The sequence below is a fragment of the Teleopsis dalmanni genome, chromosome 1 (genome assembly GCF_002237135.1).
Source record: "Teleopsis dalmanni isolate 2A chromosome 1, ASM223713v2, whole genome shotgun sequence".
NCBI classification, from domain to species: domain Eukaryota; kingdom Metazoa; phylum Arthropoda; class Insecta; order Diptera; family Diopsidae; genus Teleopsis; species Teleopsis dalmanni.
In genome coordinates this window covers 201,941,434-201,959,826 of record NC_051846.1, presented here as the reverse complement: position 1 = coordinate 201,959,826, position 18,393 = coordinate 201,941,434, and the positions used below count along the sequence as shown (strand labels likewise).

The window sequence follows — 18,393 nt, the reverse complement described above, 5'->3', positions numbered from 1 at the left end:
TCCTATCTCTCAAAAAGCAATCGTAAAGATAGTATATGACTAGCAGATGAAACAAATCTGCTGTAAAATTAGACAACTCCATTAAAAAGCATGCCACATAAAAATAAAGAATAAATTTTACAATAGTATGACTCTGGTTATGTCCATTATTAAAACCCATTGTTTAGTAGATATGTATGCAAATAATTTGTATATTAACAGCATAGACTTTAGTTAAAGTTGTCAGGACGAGGCCATCAAAGAAACGATTAAACTTTTCAAAAAGAGAACTAACTTCTTACAAGATTTGGGATTAATATAGCATTAGCTAATCCGTCTATTAAAACTGAAAACTGTAAGTAGTCGATTTTTTACATGTATGATCTCTCCTCTCTCTATGATAGGTGCAGTGAGTAAATAAGTTAACTCACAGACTGAGATTTGGGACAATTTTGATAACTGTTTGAATATGCTACACAGTAGCGCATTAACATATATAAGACCGCATTATAATAGAAAAGTAATTTTTAAAACGCACTCTGCAGAACTTTCTTGAAAAGATTTTCTATGCTATATCTAAACTATATAACACAATTTTTTAAACCATACGGGTTCAACCCTAAAAATTGTTATTCGTTTTGTCTTTTTTATTTTAATAAGAGTAATCGTAAATTCTAAAGGAGTTTATATTTTTTGTAACAATCTTTCTTATTTGAAGTTTTATCTATTGAGAAGATACTATAACACTTTGTAACTTTAATTTAAGCTTTTAACGAAATTTCTGGATTTCTTGAAATAAAATTTTCATACTTACACATTGAAAATCTACAAATATGTTTGAATTAAAAAATATCGTTTCTTTATATGAACAGCTTTTTAGAGGGATTAACCAAACTCAAAAAGAAATCCTCAACATCTTCCTAAAAATGCCATTGTATCTGTGTGTTCAAATAAATAAAATGTCATTTTACAATAAATACTCGCATAAAAACCTTTTATCCTTGATTAACTCGGTACAAAATCGAAAAGTTGACAAGGCAGCACTACAAAAAACCAGGGGGAAATTCGAAACCAATTTCACACTCGTGGCAAATTTTGATTTTTTGGGGGGAAAAGTGTATAAAAGGAGGTGAAAAGGCCAAAAGTGATACTTTTCATTGTTGAGAACTTAAAAAACAAACCAGAAAATGGGAAGAAGGGAAGGGAATTATTTGGACTGTTTGCCAAACTAAAGTTGTAAATTTAGCTGCTGTTTCGAGTATTTGTGCAAACTGTCAACATCTAGGAAATACACACCGAAAACATTCACATGAACACAGTAGTAAGTAATGGTAGTAATGAATGGAATGGATGGATCCGTAAATACGTACACAGAAACGTACTCAAATATTCATTTGAGAGTTGACACAACAGCTCTGCAGGATTAAAACCATTCATGTTAACAGTGAAAGGCTTTAAATTATGATTTTATGTTGAAATGTTCGTTTTGTAACACGCAGTTGTGTTGCATATTTTAAGGCGTTGAAACATAACATTTCCCAGCTTAATTTATAAGTTAGAAATTACTTTTTTCCTTCTAAGTTTTGATGTCAAAAAATATTTCTAAATTTCGATTTAATTTCGATTTTTATCATTTCAGATTTATTTTATGCGCTTGTAATGACGCAATGGATTGCAGCCTTAAATGGGCTCACCTCAGCACAAAATCAACATTTCTGGAATACATTTACCTATGGCATTTCCCCTACTATGAACATTTCTGTGCAAACACTCTTTTAAGATTGAATCGAAATGTTCAAATGCAAAGAGCGGAATCGAAATTTCGCATGATAAAATTTAAAAAGGAAATTTAACAAAACCAAAACCAAAAACAAACAAAAAAAACAACAACAACCAACAAAATATATATAATAAAAAAATAAAAGAATAAAAGAAAATCTCTTAATAAATTAAAGAAAAAAATTATTTATAACAAGTACAACGATTTAAACTGTTTTAGATACGTGATCATTGTGCAACATATGTGAGAAAATTTAATTAATTTAATTAAATAAAATAGGAACGGAAAATGAAACATTGTAAGTATATAAAAAAATTTATATTTCATTTGTTCAATAAAACAAAACACAAACATTTTCAACAATTTCCTTTCATAAAAATCGCAATTATAAATCACTTAATGTACACAAAATTCATTTCAATTGTATCTGCACCGCACCGCACCGCACCACACCGCATCACACAAAAACAACAAACTTATTTTTCAAGTAAACACAAAAGATACATTTAATTATGTTAAGAAACTGTGGCATTTATATACCATACATACGTCTTATATATTAATGTAAATTATCATGTGAGTTATATGCAGTCAGATCCAAATTGAACAAAATTTATACCAAATTAGGTTTGGAGCTAAAACGGAACTCACTCAATACTACAGTATCGCTGTTGACAGTTTACTGCGTACAAGTAGATTTGGTCAATCCATTCATAGGTTTTATCAGGGTTGTAAATCTGTGGATTAGGAGGACAGTACACTCTATCTGTTGTATTAGTGCCCATTAATAACTTGGACTAGTTTGTAGGAGATTCAGTATCTTTGAGTCATCCTATAAAATTAGGTACATAGGTATTTAAGTTTACAGATTTGTCAAGTTGGTTCTTGCGACTTCGCGCCTCTTCACAAGGATACAGTTCGTGCGCTAGATACTTCAAATTTCTACCTTTAAGATGGTTATTAAGATCGCACAAACAGTATCTCATTCCTGCAATCATAATGAACTATTTTTTTGTTCAAGTGTCCTTTGGTGCATAAGGCTGCCACTCCAACTTAATCAAACCAATATGGAGTCACCGTACCTTCATTTATATAATTGTAAATATATTATATTTTTTTTGAAGATATTAACTTATTCCTATTTATTATGAATAGCTTTGAGTTTTCACCATATATTTTTATAAATGTTAACACAAGCTTATGTTCGTTGTTCTAGAGGTACAACAACACCTTCATTTGTCAAAACAGGGTATTATTTTATTGCTATAGTCCGGGAGGAATAGACCTGTAGATCAGAAAACATGAAGTGTTTATAAAACAAATACATGACGTAGGATGACGTTTGAGACGATATTAATAGAAAGATAAGATGAAAGAATGTGTGTAGTGTGTGCGTGAGGTACTTAACAAAAATACCCTAGTTTAAGACAAAGAAAACTTGTTAATTCAAAAAGATGAAATAATAAATCAATAAGATTTGGGTTGGTTGGTATTTTTACTGGGCAATGCAAGCAGACATGTATAGAGAACAAATCTAAAATGTAATGTTTTAAAATTGAAAATTCGAAAGATTATGCTTCGAAATAAAAACCGCTGAAGAAAACATATTTCCTTCAAGATAACGCACCATGTCACAAGTCGACGAAAGTATGTGATTTGCAGTACTATCAATGTCAAACTACCCATATTTGTACCGAACTGTTGGCATAAGAGAATGTATTACTACTTTATGTTATACACTCAATTAGTTAAACGTAATTTTATTTCTAGTTAACGACCAAAATTTGTTGGAATATTATAATTATTCTATTTCATTTTCAAAAGATAGATAATAATTTAAGCAACAATTTGTGTTATTTACTACTGTTCTAATTGTTGTCATCTAGTTATAAACCCATCCAATCACGACTTAATAGAATGGAATTAATATTATGTGAATTATTATTCAGTCCTAAACCCATCCAGCAACTATAAGCTGTTCTAAGTAAATAAAACAGATACATCCGTTGTATCACAAACGGTTAAGCTCTTAAATGAACATAAGATCGAAATATTAAAACATTTGGTTTGAAGACTGAGAAGAATTCGCATAAGACATGAATTTTAATTAAGTTCTAGATAAGGAGTTAAGAATATACTTTATATGATAAATACACTATATTATACAATATATTATAGGTATTATATATATATATATATATATACTCCGCATACCGCTTGTTACAGTCTACCACATTAGAATCTGCTAGTTCTACCTTTATGAAAATGGATTTTTATATTACTTATTACTATTAATACTACTTCTATGAAGATAATCTTTTATTATAAAAATTATTTCCAGATCAAATAAAAGATCCACTGATCATCAAAAACATAAGTTAAAATCCTTACCTTATGAGCGCCTCTTAGTGTTCATATAACAGCTATTGTCATGAATGAATTAGTTGTTTGTAACAGAGCTGGAGCTAATGTTATCAGCATCGTTATTGGTTCATTACGTATTGAATCACAATTAAGTCACCAAATATTGAAATGGTTTTTACATAGTCTATATAATTCTTAACGCTTTTTAGTCTTTTTATAGTTTTACAAAAAAAAGTTATGAACACTTAATTTGTTTACAATAAATGCATTAATGGTTTATTGCATATATATATAAACATTTTATATATCTAATAGAAAATATCATTTATCAGCAACTTCACTTCTTCCCGTGCTTCTTTCCACCCTTCGGTCCAGCTTTTTGCTTAGCAGCATCAACCGCCTTTTGTTGCTCCTTTTGTTTTTGCTTGAATGCCATGTCAGCTTCGTCCAATTCTTTAGCGTCCTTTTTAGGGGCCTTCAGGGGCTTTTTCTTACCACCTTCACGACCAGACATTCTAAGAACCTTAAGTTATTTATTACAGATATTTATAATTATTAACAATTTTACTTCACTTTGTTGCTATAACTTCTAAGCAACGACACAAACAACAACGATTTGAAAGCTACGTTCTTCTCTGACAAGAGCAGAAAAACAGTGATGCCAAGTTCAATAAATATTTTTAGTTTAGTAAAGGCAAATCATGATTTAAAATTTTGAACTATTGTGGATCTTAAAAAAAAATTTTAAATAATAAAAAATCAAATTTGTAAAAAATATAATTTGTATAAAATCATTGCCTACTGAACAATTGTTGTAATTATATTCAAATTAATGCTAAACGTATTTTATCATGTATAAAATTAGTGTATAAAGCACTAGCATTAGTATTGATTAAAAAAATCAATATATATAAGTAACAGCAGTTTCTTAATTAATATCTACCCTTAACAATTCTTTAATAGATATAAAATAACATAACTCATTTTTTACATGCTGCAAGATCTCTGTGCATCGTTGAATGTGCAAACTCAAATAATCATGAATGTATTTTGTGCATATTAGTCTTGCAAATATTTAAAACAGCTGATTTTTGTTTTTGTATATATTAAATTGCAAAATATAACTCAGTTTGGATTTGCATAAATTTAACAATGCCAAGGAAAAGCGAAATTATTTGTTATATATATACATACTTAAAATATAACTAAACAAACTTTTTCAAATTTATATCTTGTTTGATATTTATCACAAGAATCTTGTGGAAAAGTTTAAAATTTTTGAGAGATTCAATATTATATGGCATTTACCATACATTGGCCGCAAATGGCTCATTTCAAATCAGTCATTCGAAAGTGTTTACATTCGTTGTTCTTCATTTGTTCTCATTTCAAATAGCTGATTTGTCAAAGTTGTCAACGTTGATTTGATTTTTGGCCTGTGCCAAAAAAATCTTATATGAATGTAAAATATACCTTTAAACCTTACAATATAAACTGAAATTAATTTTTAGCTTCGATTAAATACTTTTTGGGAAGAAGAATTTCGAAAAGTAGGTGCATCGTTTTCAAGAAAATGCAACCACCAAATATTTGTTTACATTTTTTGTAAATATGTCAGAAACAGCTTTCTCAAACTGTCAAAATGCCTTGAAAAGATATTATTTAGGGTATGTTCAATGTGTTCATTTACATTTGGAACTCATTTGTAACTCGTTGGAACTCATTTGCACAAAATCAGCAAATAGAATTCATTTACGCATATGAGATTTTGTGTGCAGAAATTAGTTATTTGTTTCTCATTTGTGATTTTTGGCCCAATTCTGTTATTTGAGGCCAGTGTAAATGCCATATTAGATAACGCTGCATCATGCATCATGCATCGACACAATGATATGCCAATAGTGATGGAAAACAATCTGCTTATATTGAACTGAAAGTAAATTATTTTTGATTCGTTGAATTTTTTCAAAGCGAAATTTGAAGTTATATTGATTTTGTTTTGTGTTTATTGCTTGTATATACTTTACAAAAATATTTATTGGTGTCTAGAGAATTAATTAAGAGAACTAAATAATTGTAATTATATTACTTATATTTTTATAGGCGCATAAAGTCCGTGTGGCTTTGAAACAAGTCAATTTGTTACTTGTTTAAAGATCGTTTCGATAAATAATTGTGTGAAATGCTGGTAGCCCTTGTCATTTCTTTTTGATCGTATTTTCGTAACTGTTACTTGAATAAGAATGTGGTGAAATATGAAATCGTGTAATGCAATAATATGTAAAAATGTGTAGTCTATATATTTATAAAATTATTAATATATATACATATATATTATATACATATATAATCTCTATATATTTGTCTGAAAGAAACCGTTTCAATAATTTGCAGTTACTGTGAAACTTTGCAAAATAGTCGTCCGCCACAGTCCGTTTCATAGTCTGTTCGAATATTTAATTAATTTTACTTGAAATATTTTAAAAATTATTTTGTCACATACATTAATGCATTTAAAATATTCATAAATTTATGCTTCACACAGCTTATAAATATTTCAGAACATTATATTTATGTAGGATTTATCAATTTAATTAAATATTTTTAATTTTTTTCCAGCAAATATTTTTATACACAAAGACATGATGGAATTTGGCTAAAAGCAAATAGCGACGTAAAAAATTTAATTATTTTCATAAAATTTGCACTCAATTATTTGAAATTGATTTGCAAAGAAGCAACGTGACAAGCAAAAAAATTAAAAATTAAACAAATTTTTCCAACAAAATACAAAATATTACAACATTAAACTGCAAAAAGTAAGAACAGACAAATTGTGCCAATCAAGGTACGAATTTGCATACCATTGCTGTGGCCATGGAACCGCCAGACAAAGATAGGCAATTGGTTAAATATACACCGCATACTACACAACAGCAGCAGCAGCAGCAACAACAACAGCAGCAGCAGCAACAGCAATTGGTGCCATTGCAGCCAGTACGACCAGTATTAACATTGAATTTACCACAACAACAACTGCAGCCAACACATTCGAATATTGCCACTTCACCGGCAGGTGGTGGTACAGCTGCTACAACACCTTATAGCAATGTCGGTGCAGTTGGTGCACCAGCCTTAGCAACCACGGCTACTGCAATTTCAGCCACGGCGCAGGCTGCCACTGCTTTCAGTGGTAGTACTGTTGGCCACCACACGCAACCGCATCAACATCATCACTCGTCCCAACAAAATGTATCTGCATCCTCATCGTTATTGGGCGGTATAGCTAGCGGTAGTGCAAGTGGTAGCCAACAGCCGACCATTGAAAAGCTGTCGCGGCCTATGGCATTTGACAAGGTAAGCAATAAAAATATCATTTATTTAATTTTTTAAAAAGTAACTCTTTTATTAATAAAATGTATGTAAATTCAATAAAATATTTAATTTATAAAAATATAATTACCGCAATCTAAAGTTTTGGAACGCATATCTTAACCTCAGTCCGTGCAGAAGTTTTAAATCAGTTATTCTTCTTCTTCTTAACAAAACGGCAGGCACACACTTGTATGACATTATTTTTGGGATCAGCGTCTTCTGTGCCACATGTGCCATCGCCCAAGCTTTTGCGTTCAATATGCACTGGACAACGTAACTCAAATTCATCATCATTATTTTCTTCTTCGGAAGGAGTATTTAAAAACGAGTCCAAAGCATTCTCCAGCATATTAAATGGTTTCAATGGTTCATTTCCCATCATTGCATTGTAAGGTGGTGGCATTAAAAATGGTGGCGCATATGCTACAGCCGTTTGTATTTGTCCAGTGGCTGGTATACCTGCTGAAGGTAGAATGAAACTGCCTGAGCGAACATTAAATCCTGGATCCACGGCACGATAGATAAAGTCATTCAAATCATTTTGTTCCATAGTATTAGCATTAATGGGGCTAAAGGAGAATTGTGCACCCTGAGTTTGTAACGGCACGTTATCTTAAATTAAATGAATAATTAAATTGACTTATATAGACGTAGTTTCGCAAATGTACTTACCCACGCCCATCTTAGACAAAAATAGATTAGCTAGCTTAACTACACTATCAACTGGTGTCAAATTATTACCACCGTGAACCACTGGTTGCTGTTGTAGAAAAGCTTGCGCTGGTACTTGTTGCTTGTTTAACGAACCTTTGCCCAAGACCAAACGGTCAAAATCATTATCAGCATCATTGTTACCAGTTTTGTCCACAGTATCCGTGTTAATTTTTTCCTCATCAGTATTAACACCTTCGGGTTTCTTGGCGTCTTGATGATTTTGCATTGAAGTTTCGGTAATTTTGACTAGATTCGGGTGGGGTATACGTATTTCGGCTGGCTTACGAAATGCACGTGGAGTTTCTGGTATAGCAGCAGTTTTCCTATTGATAACAATGATACTGGCAGATGCACGTCTATTGTTATTTTTGTTATCGATAAAACCTTTGTTTGCAAAATCATTGAATGGATTCTTCGGAACTGCATTATTGTTGTAGGCCGGATTACCGCTATTGCGTTGTTTTACGGAAGCAGTATTGGAAGTTTTAGTGTCTACGGAATTGGTGTCATGCTCTTCTGTAAGTGTTTGCAAGTCATCTTGTTGACCATTAAAACATGATAAAGAGGAAGCGTCATTTTCATTTATATTAGTGACGGAATCAATTGGGGATTCAATAGTAGCAATAGGATCTACTGCTGCAAAGTAAAGCAATTAAGTATATATTTTTTGGATGTCATCAATAAATATAAAATTTATGAATTGTATTTATTGAAGATGAAAATGGGAAAAATTTAAAATACTAAAAATTTAAGTAAAAAAAAACTCCGAAACCTTATTCTAAAGTAAACATAACAGTTTCTCAAAATGTTTTACGTGCTACTCTACATCCAATTTGATTAATATTAAGTTATTTTATGGATAGGCACAATAGGAATCGTACGGTACCATCTGCGACTGGGTCTAAATCTTGAACTAATGCTAACTAACTGTCTCAATGGGCGCGAGTGAATTACCACGACTGAGCAACAATACATATCAAGAATTTCTATAAGGTCTGAGCAAACATCTAAGACAGCAAAACTTCCCATGCTGTCTTCACTTTTTTTCTCCTCCTCAGCGCACACTTTTCTGAGACCTATTAATCCATTGTTGCACTTCATTGAGTCGGCACAATTTTTTAATTTTGACGCGGGCTAGTTACAATCACTGTATTCACGCTACCTCTCTGCTGTTATTATCTTATTCCTTTAAATTCTCTTTCCATTCCATTTTACCCCTTGTAATCTAGCTCCTAGTTTAATATTAGCAAAAGAACTATAACAACAGCTATAAGCAAGATTTTGCATTCCTATTTATATTACTACTTTTTGGATTCCCAAATACACCTATATATAACGTTATAAAAAGCAAACTTCCCCAGAAACGGTTAGATTACTTAGTTTACAACACCAAGCTTACATGAAAGGGCCTCTGTATATTAAAAACATTATGTACATTTTTAAAATAGATTTTTGGGATTTGCTAGTATTATATATATCAGTAATGTATGATAATTATCTCAGGGAGAACAATATACCTATAAGTAAATTGAGAAACAATGGAAGCAATGGATGAATTTTATTCAAATAGTAACTTTGAACCATACCAGCAGATCTTATTAAAAATTAAGGTTATGTGTGAGGTTATGTATTCAATTTTGAAGATGGTAAACATTTTTATGTCCAAATGTTGTCGAACTTACCCTTATCAGTGCTAATCACGTCCTTGGTTTCCTTTTTGGTGTTGGTGGCACCAGAATCCGCTTCCTGCGGTGCAATATTCTTGGTCATATCATTGCGAAGCTGTACAAAATCATGAGAAAGCTTGGTGTTGTTAGCCAGCGAATCGGAACTACCACGTTTAATGCGACGTTTTCCTTCAGAAACATTTAGGCCTGAGGTTGCTGTATATAAATCCCTTTTTAACCAAAAAAAAAAAAAATTAAAAAATTTAAATACTTTTCACTTACCGATAGCAAAAATTAGTAAAAGAATAAAGAAACGCATCTTTAAGTATGTGGGATGCTGTATAATATGAGGCACTATTTGAATGCAGAAAATATAATTTCTATCGTTAATAATATCTCAAGAAGTTTTCGGAACTTGGTTGTTCACTTGATAAGAAAATAATTTATTTAAAAAAAATATGTTTTACTCAAAGTTTTTTTGAAACTGACAGTTTACTCAGTTGTTTTTTTTTGTGTTGTGAAATAAATATATAAAGTTTTTTGCATTGTTTTTATAAGTATAGAACAGTTTCTTATTGTCACAAATTCAGTCGTAGCCGCACACATCCTTGAATTTTAATTAATATTATTCTATGCAAGTCTACACTGTCAAGGAAATGCACTTAAGTTAGTTGCCTCGGAAGCTGTCCCTGATGCAAATCGCTAATAGTCAACGGAAACGGCGGCGTACCAAAGGAACTGCCAATTCTGTGCATACTCTTCCTCGTTAAGACACAAGTTTGTCAACAGATTTTAGTTTGACGACGACATTGAATGTCAAAATTCCATTTTATTGCTAGAAAAAAAAGTAACAACTTTCGAGGACGATTCGTTGAAATTATTCTGAAAAGCACTATTAAAAAATATAAAAAATTTATACTAAGCTTTAAAACATATTTGTTGATTTTGACAAATGGAGATGTTTTTCCAAAAAAATTTTTATTAAACTGTCGTATCTTATTTTCAGATGGAGGCTTTAGTACGTGAAATGCAAGATCCGGAGCATGGCGTACCAGTGCGTCAGCAGAAAATGTTTCTCACCTCCATACCTTATGCATTTATGGGTAACATATTTTTTCTCTCTTTAAATTTAGCTAAATAAATAACACTTTTGTAATGTTTTCAGGCTATGATCTCATTGAGTGGCTAATGGACCGGTTACTAATCGAGGAGTCTGAAGCACTTAATATCGCCAATCAACTATGTTTGCATGGTTACTTTTTCCCTGTTAACGATACAAAAACATTAGCAGTCAAAGATGATTCTTCATTGTATCGTTTTCAAACACCATATTACTGGCCCTGGCAACATAAGGCGCCGGATAATGCTGATTATGCCATTTACTTAGTGAAGCGAAATTTGCGTAATAAACAAAGACATGCATTGGAAGATTATGAAAACGATGCTCTAGCTTCGCTTCAAGTAAATTTAAAAAGTAAATGGGCTGTTATAACAATGCAAGCAGCGGAACAAGTACAGCTAGCAAAGGAACGTAAGAAAGGTGATAAGATTGTTGGCGATTCACAGGTATGTAATTGATTTCTTTATTTTTATTTACACTATATATATATTAATATATTTAATATAATATAGGAACGTGCCTATTGGCGTGTACACCGTCCACCACCAGGTCAGTTTACTCCATTAGAACCGTGCCCAATACCATCGAGAGATCGTCTCGGTTCAAAACCGAAGCGTAGAACCCTTGAGGACGTACAACGTGAAGTGGATTACTTGAAAAAGTCTTTGAATCGCACTCGCATGAAAATGTCACAAGCATGTGAATCGCTGGTTATCTATTCAGAAACATTTGCTGAATATGATTTCTTTTTACATGCCGTATTGCCATCCAATCCTTGGGTTACAGAAGATGTTACATTCTGGCAACTAAATAACACATTTGTTGATGTGCCAACAGAGAAACGTGTTAAACGTTGGGCAATATCAATCGAAGAACTTGTTTCCGATCCGACTGGTTTACAAGAGTTCACAGCCTTCTTGGAAAAAGAATATTCACACGAAAATATACGCTTCTGGATTGCTGTGAATCGTTTACGTCGCTCCGCGCACTCACAAGTACCACGAAAAGTTAACGAAATTTATGAGTAAGTCTAATTGTACTTTAGAGCAGAATATAGTCTGAAATAGTATCTAACCTAAAATAATCTAAGTACTAATGCTTTATTATTATTGGAGAGAACTGAATAGAAAACTGTGTTTAATATATTTATGTCGTAGTTTTATTTTTAATTTTTTTTAATTTATTAATAAATTATTTATATTTAAAATTTATTTCTTAATTTTTGAATAATATTTTGCTAACAAATACTATATAACTATAACCTCATTTATTGAATTTGATTATTAATTTTAGGGAGTTTCTTAAACCTGGTGCTCCGTGTGAAATCAACATAGATGGCAAAACAATGGAGAGCGTTCTAAAAGGTCTTAAGAATCCATCACGTTTTACTTTTGATTCTGCATCAGAACATATTTATATGCTCCTACTCAAAAAGGACTGCTATCCGCGTTTTGTCCGCTCCGATCATTATAAACGTTTGTTAGAGTCCGGCATACAGCCATCACATAAGAAACGTTTCTTTAACTTCGGCGGAGTTGGTGGTGCCAAAAAGAAAATGACTGCTGCACTCTCAAGTCAGCCAAATTTAGGTGAAGGTTCCTCCGCCAAAGCTACCGTTGCCATGATGCAAGCACCACCGCCTGGTAGCTTATCACGTCGCCGTGGTAGCGATCGTAGTCTAACAGGCTCAGCACATGAATTAGCTGTAATTGGCGTCAACAAAGATTCCAGTTCAAAAGTGCCACATTCTCATTCTCAAAGTAACCTAAGCGAGATTCCGTATAGGTGAGTGAGTCTTTTGTGAAAGCACTGCTCTGTGTTTTCAGGTATCACTAAGTATTATTGTATGGGTAAATGTTGCTTCTTAAGATAAAATATAATTTTTTTGAAATTTTAATTATTTTAGCGCAATCTAAAAGCAAAAGATTTGAATAAACGTTAAACGTTAAACGTTAAAATAAAATAAATATTGCTTTTTAACAATGACAATTGGTTAAATTGATTTTGATTCTAATTTTGTATTTTTATCTCTTATTTTTTTGATGCATATTTTTGCAAAATATTTTTGATTTTGAATCATACTCGTACCACCACATGCGTCACAAACTTCAAATCCTACACAAAAAATATCTGAAACTCGTTGAAACCGTTGAAATCGTTGCATTTAGTAGTGATACGATTTACAGAGGCGATATGCCACAACGTCATATGGTGGTCATGGATGCTGGAATCTATGCTGCCTACGGATTACGCGAAACTAGTTTGCTAACACATCAGTAAGGACCTAACACTTTATTTTCGTACAACAAAAGAATCCTTTCATACATTTACAATAAATTTTTTTTCTGTTTTTATATATAAAATTCTTCAAAAGTTGTGTTCCTAACTGCTAAAATCTCAATTGCTGTCCAATTTTGTGTGTGCTGCATCATTTCCGGCATATTTTTGGTTATAATTATTTTATTTATAGTCCAAATAATATATGCTATATGATAAATGTTGTAAACTATAATGTATTGACTTTGCTTTGTGTTTATAGTCCTTAACATCAAACATTTCAAAACCCTGTCGAGTCGTACATTTTCTCTAAAACTGCTGCATAAAATCTATATTTTCTAATACTGAATTTGTTTAATTTTTTACTTAATCTTTTAACTTTAATTTTAACATTAATACCCATTTTATTTTACTTTCTCTAATACATTTTATTGTATACTTCGTTATGCTGTTTTATAAAAATTTTAAAAATATAATTGCTGTTTGTTGTGATTTTAACTACTATATATATATTCAAATTGTAAAAAGATTTCATGTATCTGTGTAGTGTACATATTTCTATGTGTTATCACGTTGATGTTTGAAATTATATACTTAAACATATTTTATACTTAATGATCATAGAGAAACACCGAAGCCGAAAACTGCAAGACTGGAGACTACAATTGAAACAACAAGTAGTGCTGTGTGCCCATGGGATTTGCCTGATGATACTCCGGCACCGCAGCCTAAATTATCTACTCATCAAGTTCAGCTCTCAGTTTGTCCATGGGAGCAGGAAAGTGAACCAACTCCCGCCGCAAAAAGTAGTTCACAACGCCTTACTAGGTAAGCTATATAATTCCATTCTATTCTATACAAACCTATATAACGCGCTATTTTAAAATATGAATTCTTGAGTTCTAAATATTACTTAAGCTATTCGAAGCTTCAGACATTTTATTGTATGATTCCAATAAACGTGAACTATCTCTTAGTTTGAGTTTAACTGGCTATACACACAGAATTTATACTAATGAAGACCTAAAGGTCGCTCGAAGAGCATGTATTTTAAATCACACGTAAAAATTGACCCATTCATAAGCAAAAAAAAAAACAGAAGTATTCTATCAAAAACACCTTCCTAAATGAGGGGTCACTGTGTTATAGACAAGTGTACCAACCGGATATTGGCAGCTTTTAGCACCTACTGTCCATATTGTGCCTCCCGCAGGATAGAGGTTACAATATTCCCAAAGTAAGGCATGCCTGTCGTAAGAGCCGACTAAAACACCGGCACCATCCGACACTGTTTGAAGTGTAAATGTTAGTGATTGAGTTTTTACTTGCACCATCCGACCGGAGGTGTATATCTGGTACCACGGGGATCAGTGACCGCAGCTTCGGTTGTCCTAACCAATTGAGGTTTGCAGTGTCAATTTGGGTGTAGTTAAAACCAAAACTTACGCGAGTAGAATGATTAAATTTATTTACATTCGTTCGGCGTGCAGTTGCGTTTTTTAAGCGGTTGGTGTGACCCAAAAATCAGGAAACTTAGACCAAAACATAATTTCAATTGGTACGTTTAAAATTCCAATGGGGCGTCCATTAGCACATTATCTTGATGCCTGTGTTGAGAACACTGCATCAAGTCATCAAAGTAGGTCATGTCATGTCAGAGCTATGGCTGATATGAAAAATATTCAGCGTCAGTCATTCGCTCTATCACTGCTCTGTATGTACTTGCCTTTTTCCAGTCGGTCCGATATTACAAATATGACAATAAGAGTTACTGTTGGTTTCAGTAAAATGATATAGTAATTTTTTGGTTCGAAATAGGCTATCAGTATTTATTTTCGCTACGATTCTTGCATTCGAATATTCTGCTTGAGCAAAACGTGATTCTCGAAAATTTTCGAACATTATGTGGTGATGAAATATTTGCTGGTATATTTTCCTTTCGGGAAAGAGTGAATTTAAAATTAAAATCTTTCTATTCTTTGTGTATTCGGGTAAAGAGTGTACAACACCGTTTCTGACATTTTGTCATTGGAAAATTTCAAAAATTATTTTCAACGTCTCTCAAAATTTTAACTTAATATATGATACATTACGTAATATATTAATACATTATTTCTAGCACTTCTTCTGATATATCGGATGTCTCGGATCGTATGCAACGTAATTTGGGCATACGGCATCAACATACGGTAGACAGCGGTGAATCTGGTGCAAAGCGTTTAATGCCTAACTTTACAGAACAACGAAGAGCATCTGTATCATTCACACCAACGTAAGTTTGCAAACAACAAATTTAAACAAAAATCATACAACTTACTACATATTCTGTACTTACAGTCGTCTTGCTGAATATCAATTAGGACGTGCGTCCACTTCTACAAAATCATCGACAACACCTTCACCTACTGTTGGTAGTCATTGCATAGTAGAAACAACATTTGCGCCATTATTTACACCTTTAAAAGCCAGTACTGAAACTGGTTTTAGTGGTGTTAATGTCGTAACAAAAGATCCACTGTCATCATCCGATGTTGAAATTGAAGAGGAATTGAGTAAAGTATTAAAATCGGCACGGAATAGCGAAACATCGGCTTCAGAACTGCCAGCCTTGTCACCGCCCACTTCAACAGCAACACCACCACCCATTACAAAAATAACACCGCCACCACCAGATGTGATCACAGAATATGTGACGGGTGATAGTCCAAAAGTTGAAGTTTCAGAAGCAGTTAGTGGAACAGAATCTGAAACTGAGGTAGAGGTACAAATTGAATTGATTGAAACATGTGACTATAATGCACAGAGCACTACTCCCACACGTTTGGATGTAGCAACACCTACCATACAAGTAGATGAAGCTTGTGCTACGCAAGATGAAGAAGATGAAAATTTGTGTGAGATTATTGAAGTGGAGAAAGAAGCAACACAAGCTACTAGTGGAACAACTAAATTACGTTCAGCTACACAATCTCCGATTAAAGAAGTAACTACAACTAATAGCCCACAGCAATCGACTGCAATTATGTCAGGCGTTATAAAATCTCTGACTCCACCACCACCACCTGAGATTGGGCCGATGGAAGAAGAAGCACAACTACAAGAAGAAGAAGAAGAAGCGTATGCTGTGCAAGAGGAGCTCTCTCCCACAACAGATGAATATCAAGAGGGCATGCAATTCGGCGCTGATAGCAAAGATGTGTATGACTATGATATTGTAGATACAGATAACCAAGCTGGTTATGTACCACCGGCACCCACACCAGCTCCATCTTTGGCACCATTAGCTGTATTAGATTTAGACACAGTGGATGATGAATTGTGTGAGGAAATTAAACCAGCACCAACAGTGTCTGCAGTTGAGAGTCATGCGGTGCCAAATGAAGAGGTTAAGAAACGACGCAAAAAACGTAACTCTGATGGTAAAAAAATGGCTTCAGTCGAAGATAAAGATAAGGATAAGGATAAGGATAAAGCAGGTACTTCAGCAAGTGGTGGTGCTGCTGCAGGAACTGCCGCTGAAGATGCAACTAAAACTGCAGAAGCAGATCGTAATGCTGTTTGTCCCTGGGAAGATGAGTGAGTAATTATTTATAAATAACTTGGAATGTTTTATTGAAGGAATTACTTTCAGAAATACCACCAGCGATGGAACTTTTGTCAAAACTTATGCTACGCTCGGGTATTTATGAATAAAACCGAATCTTTTCAAATCTATGGTAAATAAATTACTTAGAAAAAAGAGCCATAAAAAATGACAAAATAATGAAAAATATAAATGCTATTCTATTAGTAATAAAAAGCAGTTTTAGCAAAATAAAAAAAAAGCATACTTTCTGCGAATATTTTAAGCAAATCTAAGAAATACAAAAATATATACATATAATACTTTACTATTACAAATAAAATTTATGATTATGAACTTGAAAACTCTTTCCCTTTGCTATTGTACGTATAAGAAATATTGTTGAATTTGCTGAAATTAAAATACTTTATTTAATACAATTAAAATAATATAAATATATGATATATGATGTAACTTAATTGCGTGATTAAAAAATGATGGAATATGTGAAAATTTATTAAAATTATAAAAATACAATAATAATAAATAATATTTATATATAATTAATTAGTGGAAGCATTTAAATAAGTTTGTGCTGTATACATAAGTAATTATATATTTTGTGTTGTAGATAGCTGTGAAAACAAAAAAATATTAACCAAAGTACTTGGAATAAAAAATCCTTAAGTTGCTTATAATATCCAAATATAGAAGAAATTGAATCATAAAACAATTTAAGCTATAAACAAGAGTTTATTAAAGTATATAAGTGCAGTTATTTATTGTGAATATGTATGAAGATGTATGCAAAAACAAAAAAAATACTCGCCATTTAAATATATATTAACTATACAGCAGAAAAAATCATATTTTTCTTTATACTTAAATTTTTATTTATGTTATTTTAATTGCATGTTTTTTTTTATATATTATATTATTAGTTAATATTTTATATTTATAAAATAATTTCAAATATTATATTTACATTAAAACTGTTTTGAACCCAGCTTAATTTTTCTATTTATAAATATACAATATTCAAACATAAATTGAAAAAAGGAGATTAAGTAAATTTTTTTTTTTAAAATACGACCTAAGTGGATCCCAGTTTCTTGGAAACAGATTTTGAATCTAAACTAAAGAAATTTTTTTATATTTTAACTTTTTTAAGTACAATATATCTGTTTTATATATATTTATTTTTATTTAAAAGGCTTGTTATAGTTTGTTTATAAGATTAATTATAAATATAAGATAAATATAATATATATATGATTTTTATATATTATGTATTATTATAAATATTACATATTATCATAAATATTGTATATTATTATAATTATTAACATTTATAATAAGTGTATATTATTATAAGTATTATATATTATTATTATATGATATTATTATATTAACATAATAATGTATGTTAGTTATGACTTTTTATTAGTGAAATATTTTTTATTTTAGGCTTTTTGTAAATTTTAAAAAAATATGGTTTTTAATTTTACTTTTTATATATATTTATTTATATAAGAAAGAACTATATAAGTACATA

At 31.7% G+C, this 18,393-nt stretch overlaps 3 protein-coding genes across 9 annotated transcripts; 1 reads left to right on the top strand and 2 right to left on the bottom strand.

Moving 5' to 3' along the window:
- Window positions 1-4,393: 4,393 nt before the first annotated feature.
- Window positions 4,394-4,844, bottom strand: LOC119671375 (translation machinery-associated protein 7 homolog). Of its 6 annotated transcripts, none has more exons than XM_038081970.1 (2): window positions 4,692-4,844; window positions 4,394-4,646 (listed from the first exon to the last, which is right to left on the bottom strand). In XM_038081970.1, exon 2 carries the CDS (start codon window positions 4,635-4,637, stop codon window positions 4,461-4,463), a length of 177 nt encoding a protein of 58 aa, XP_037937898.1. In that variant the 5' UTR covers window positions 4,638-4,646; window positions 4,692-4,844; the 3' UTR covers window positions 4,394-4,460. The 6 variants fall into 6 exon arrangements, with proteins under 6 accessions (XP_037937898.1, XP_037937897.1, XP_037937902.1 ...); XM_038081969.1 differs by having other exon boundaries at window positions 4,394-4,638; XM_038081974.1 differs by having other exon boundaries at window positions 4,697-4,844.
- A 1,642-nt stretch (window positions 4,845-6,486) lies between these two features.
- On the top strand, window positions 6,487-17,070 carry LOC119671373. The gene is made up of 10 exons (XM_038081966.1): window positions 6,487-6,565; window positions 6,743-7,480; window positions 10,886-10,982; window positions 11,045-11,445; window positions 11,512-12,023; window positions 12,293-12,784; window positions 13,901-14,104; window positions 15,396-15,548; window positions 15,614-16,852; window positions 16,908-17,070. The coding sequence occupies exons 2-10, from the start codon at window positions 7,001-7,003 to the stop codon at window positions 16,963-16,965; spliced, it is 3,636 nt and encodes a 1,211-aa protein (XP_037937894.1). The 5' UTR covers window positions 6,487-6,565; window positions 6,743-7,000; the 3' UTR covers window positions 16,966-17,070.
- Window positions 7,538-10,304, bottom strand: LOC119671374. 2 transcript variants are annotated; one of them, XM_038081967.1, is made up of 4 exons: window positions 10,162-10,304; window positions 9,895-10,095; window positions 8,171-8,848; window positions 7,538-8,110 (listed from the first exon to the last, which is right to left on the bottom strand). In XM_038081967.1, exons 1-4 carry the CDS (start codon window positions 10,196-10,198, stop codon window positions 7,644-7,646), a joined length of 1,383 nt encoding a protein of 460 aa, XP_037937895.1. In that variant the 5' UTR covers window positions 10,199-10,304; the 3' UTR covers window positions 7,538-7,643. The 2 variants fall into 2 exon arrangements, with proteins under 2 accessions (XP_037937895.1, XP_037937896.1); XM_038081968.1 differs by having other exon boundaries at window positions 8,171-8,845.
- Window positions 17,071-18,393: the final 1,323 nt, after the last annotated feature.

What these genes read in the sequence shown, in the direction of transcription:
- LOC119671375 (XM_038081970.1), bottom strand. Translation starts at nt 4,637, where the DNA reads ATGTCTGGTCGTGAAGGTGGTAAGAAAAAGCCCCTGAAGGCCCCTAAA.
- LOC119671373 (XM_038081966.1), top strand. Translation starts at nt 7,001, where the DNA reads ATGGAACCGCCAGACAAAGATAGGCAATTGGTTAAATATACACCGCAT. An exon ending in GGCCTATGGCATTTGACAAG is followed by an intron (nt 7,481 to 10,885) that starts GTAAGCAATAAA and finishes TCTTATTTTCAG; the next exon opens with ATGGAGGCTTTAGTACGTGA. An exon ending in AAAGTTAACGAAATTTATGA is followed by an intron (nt 12,024 to 12,292) that starts GTAAGTCTAATT and finishes TATTAATTTTAG; the next exon opens with GGAGTTTCTTAAACCTGGTG.
- LOC119671374 (XM_038081967.1), bottom strand. Translation starts at nt 10,198, where the DNA reads ATGCGTTTCTTTATTCTTTTACTAATTTTTGCTATCG. An exon ending in TTTACTAATTTTTGCTATCG is followed by an intron (nt 10,096 to 10,161) that starts GTAAGTGAAAAG and finishes ATTTATATACAG; the next exon opens with CAACCTCAGGCCTAAATGTT. An exon ending in TTTGTCTAAGATGGGCGTGG is followed by an intron (nt 8,111 to 8,170) that starts GTAAGTACATTT and finishes ATTTAATTTAAG; the next exon opens with ATAACGTGCCGTTACAAACT.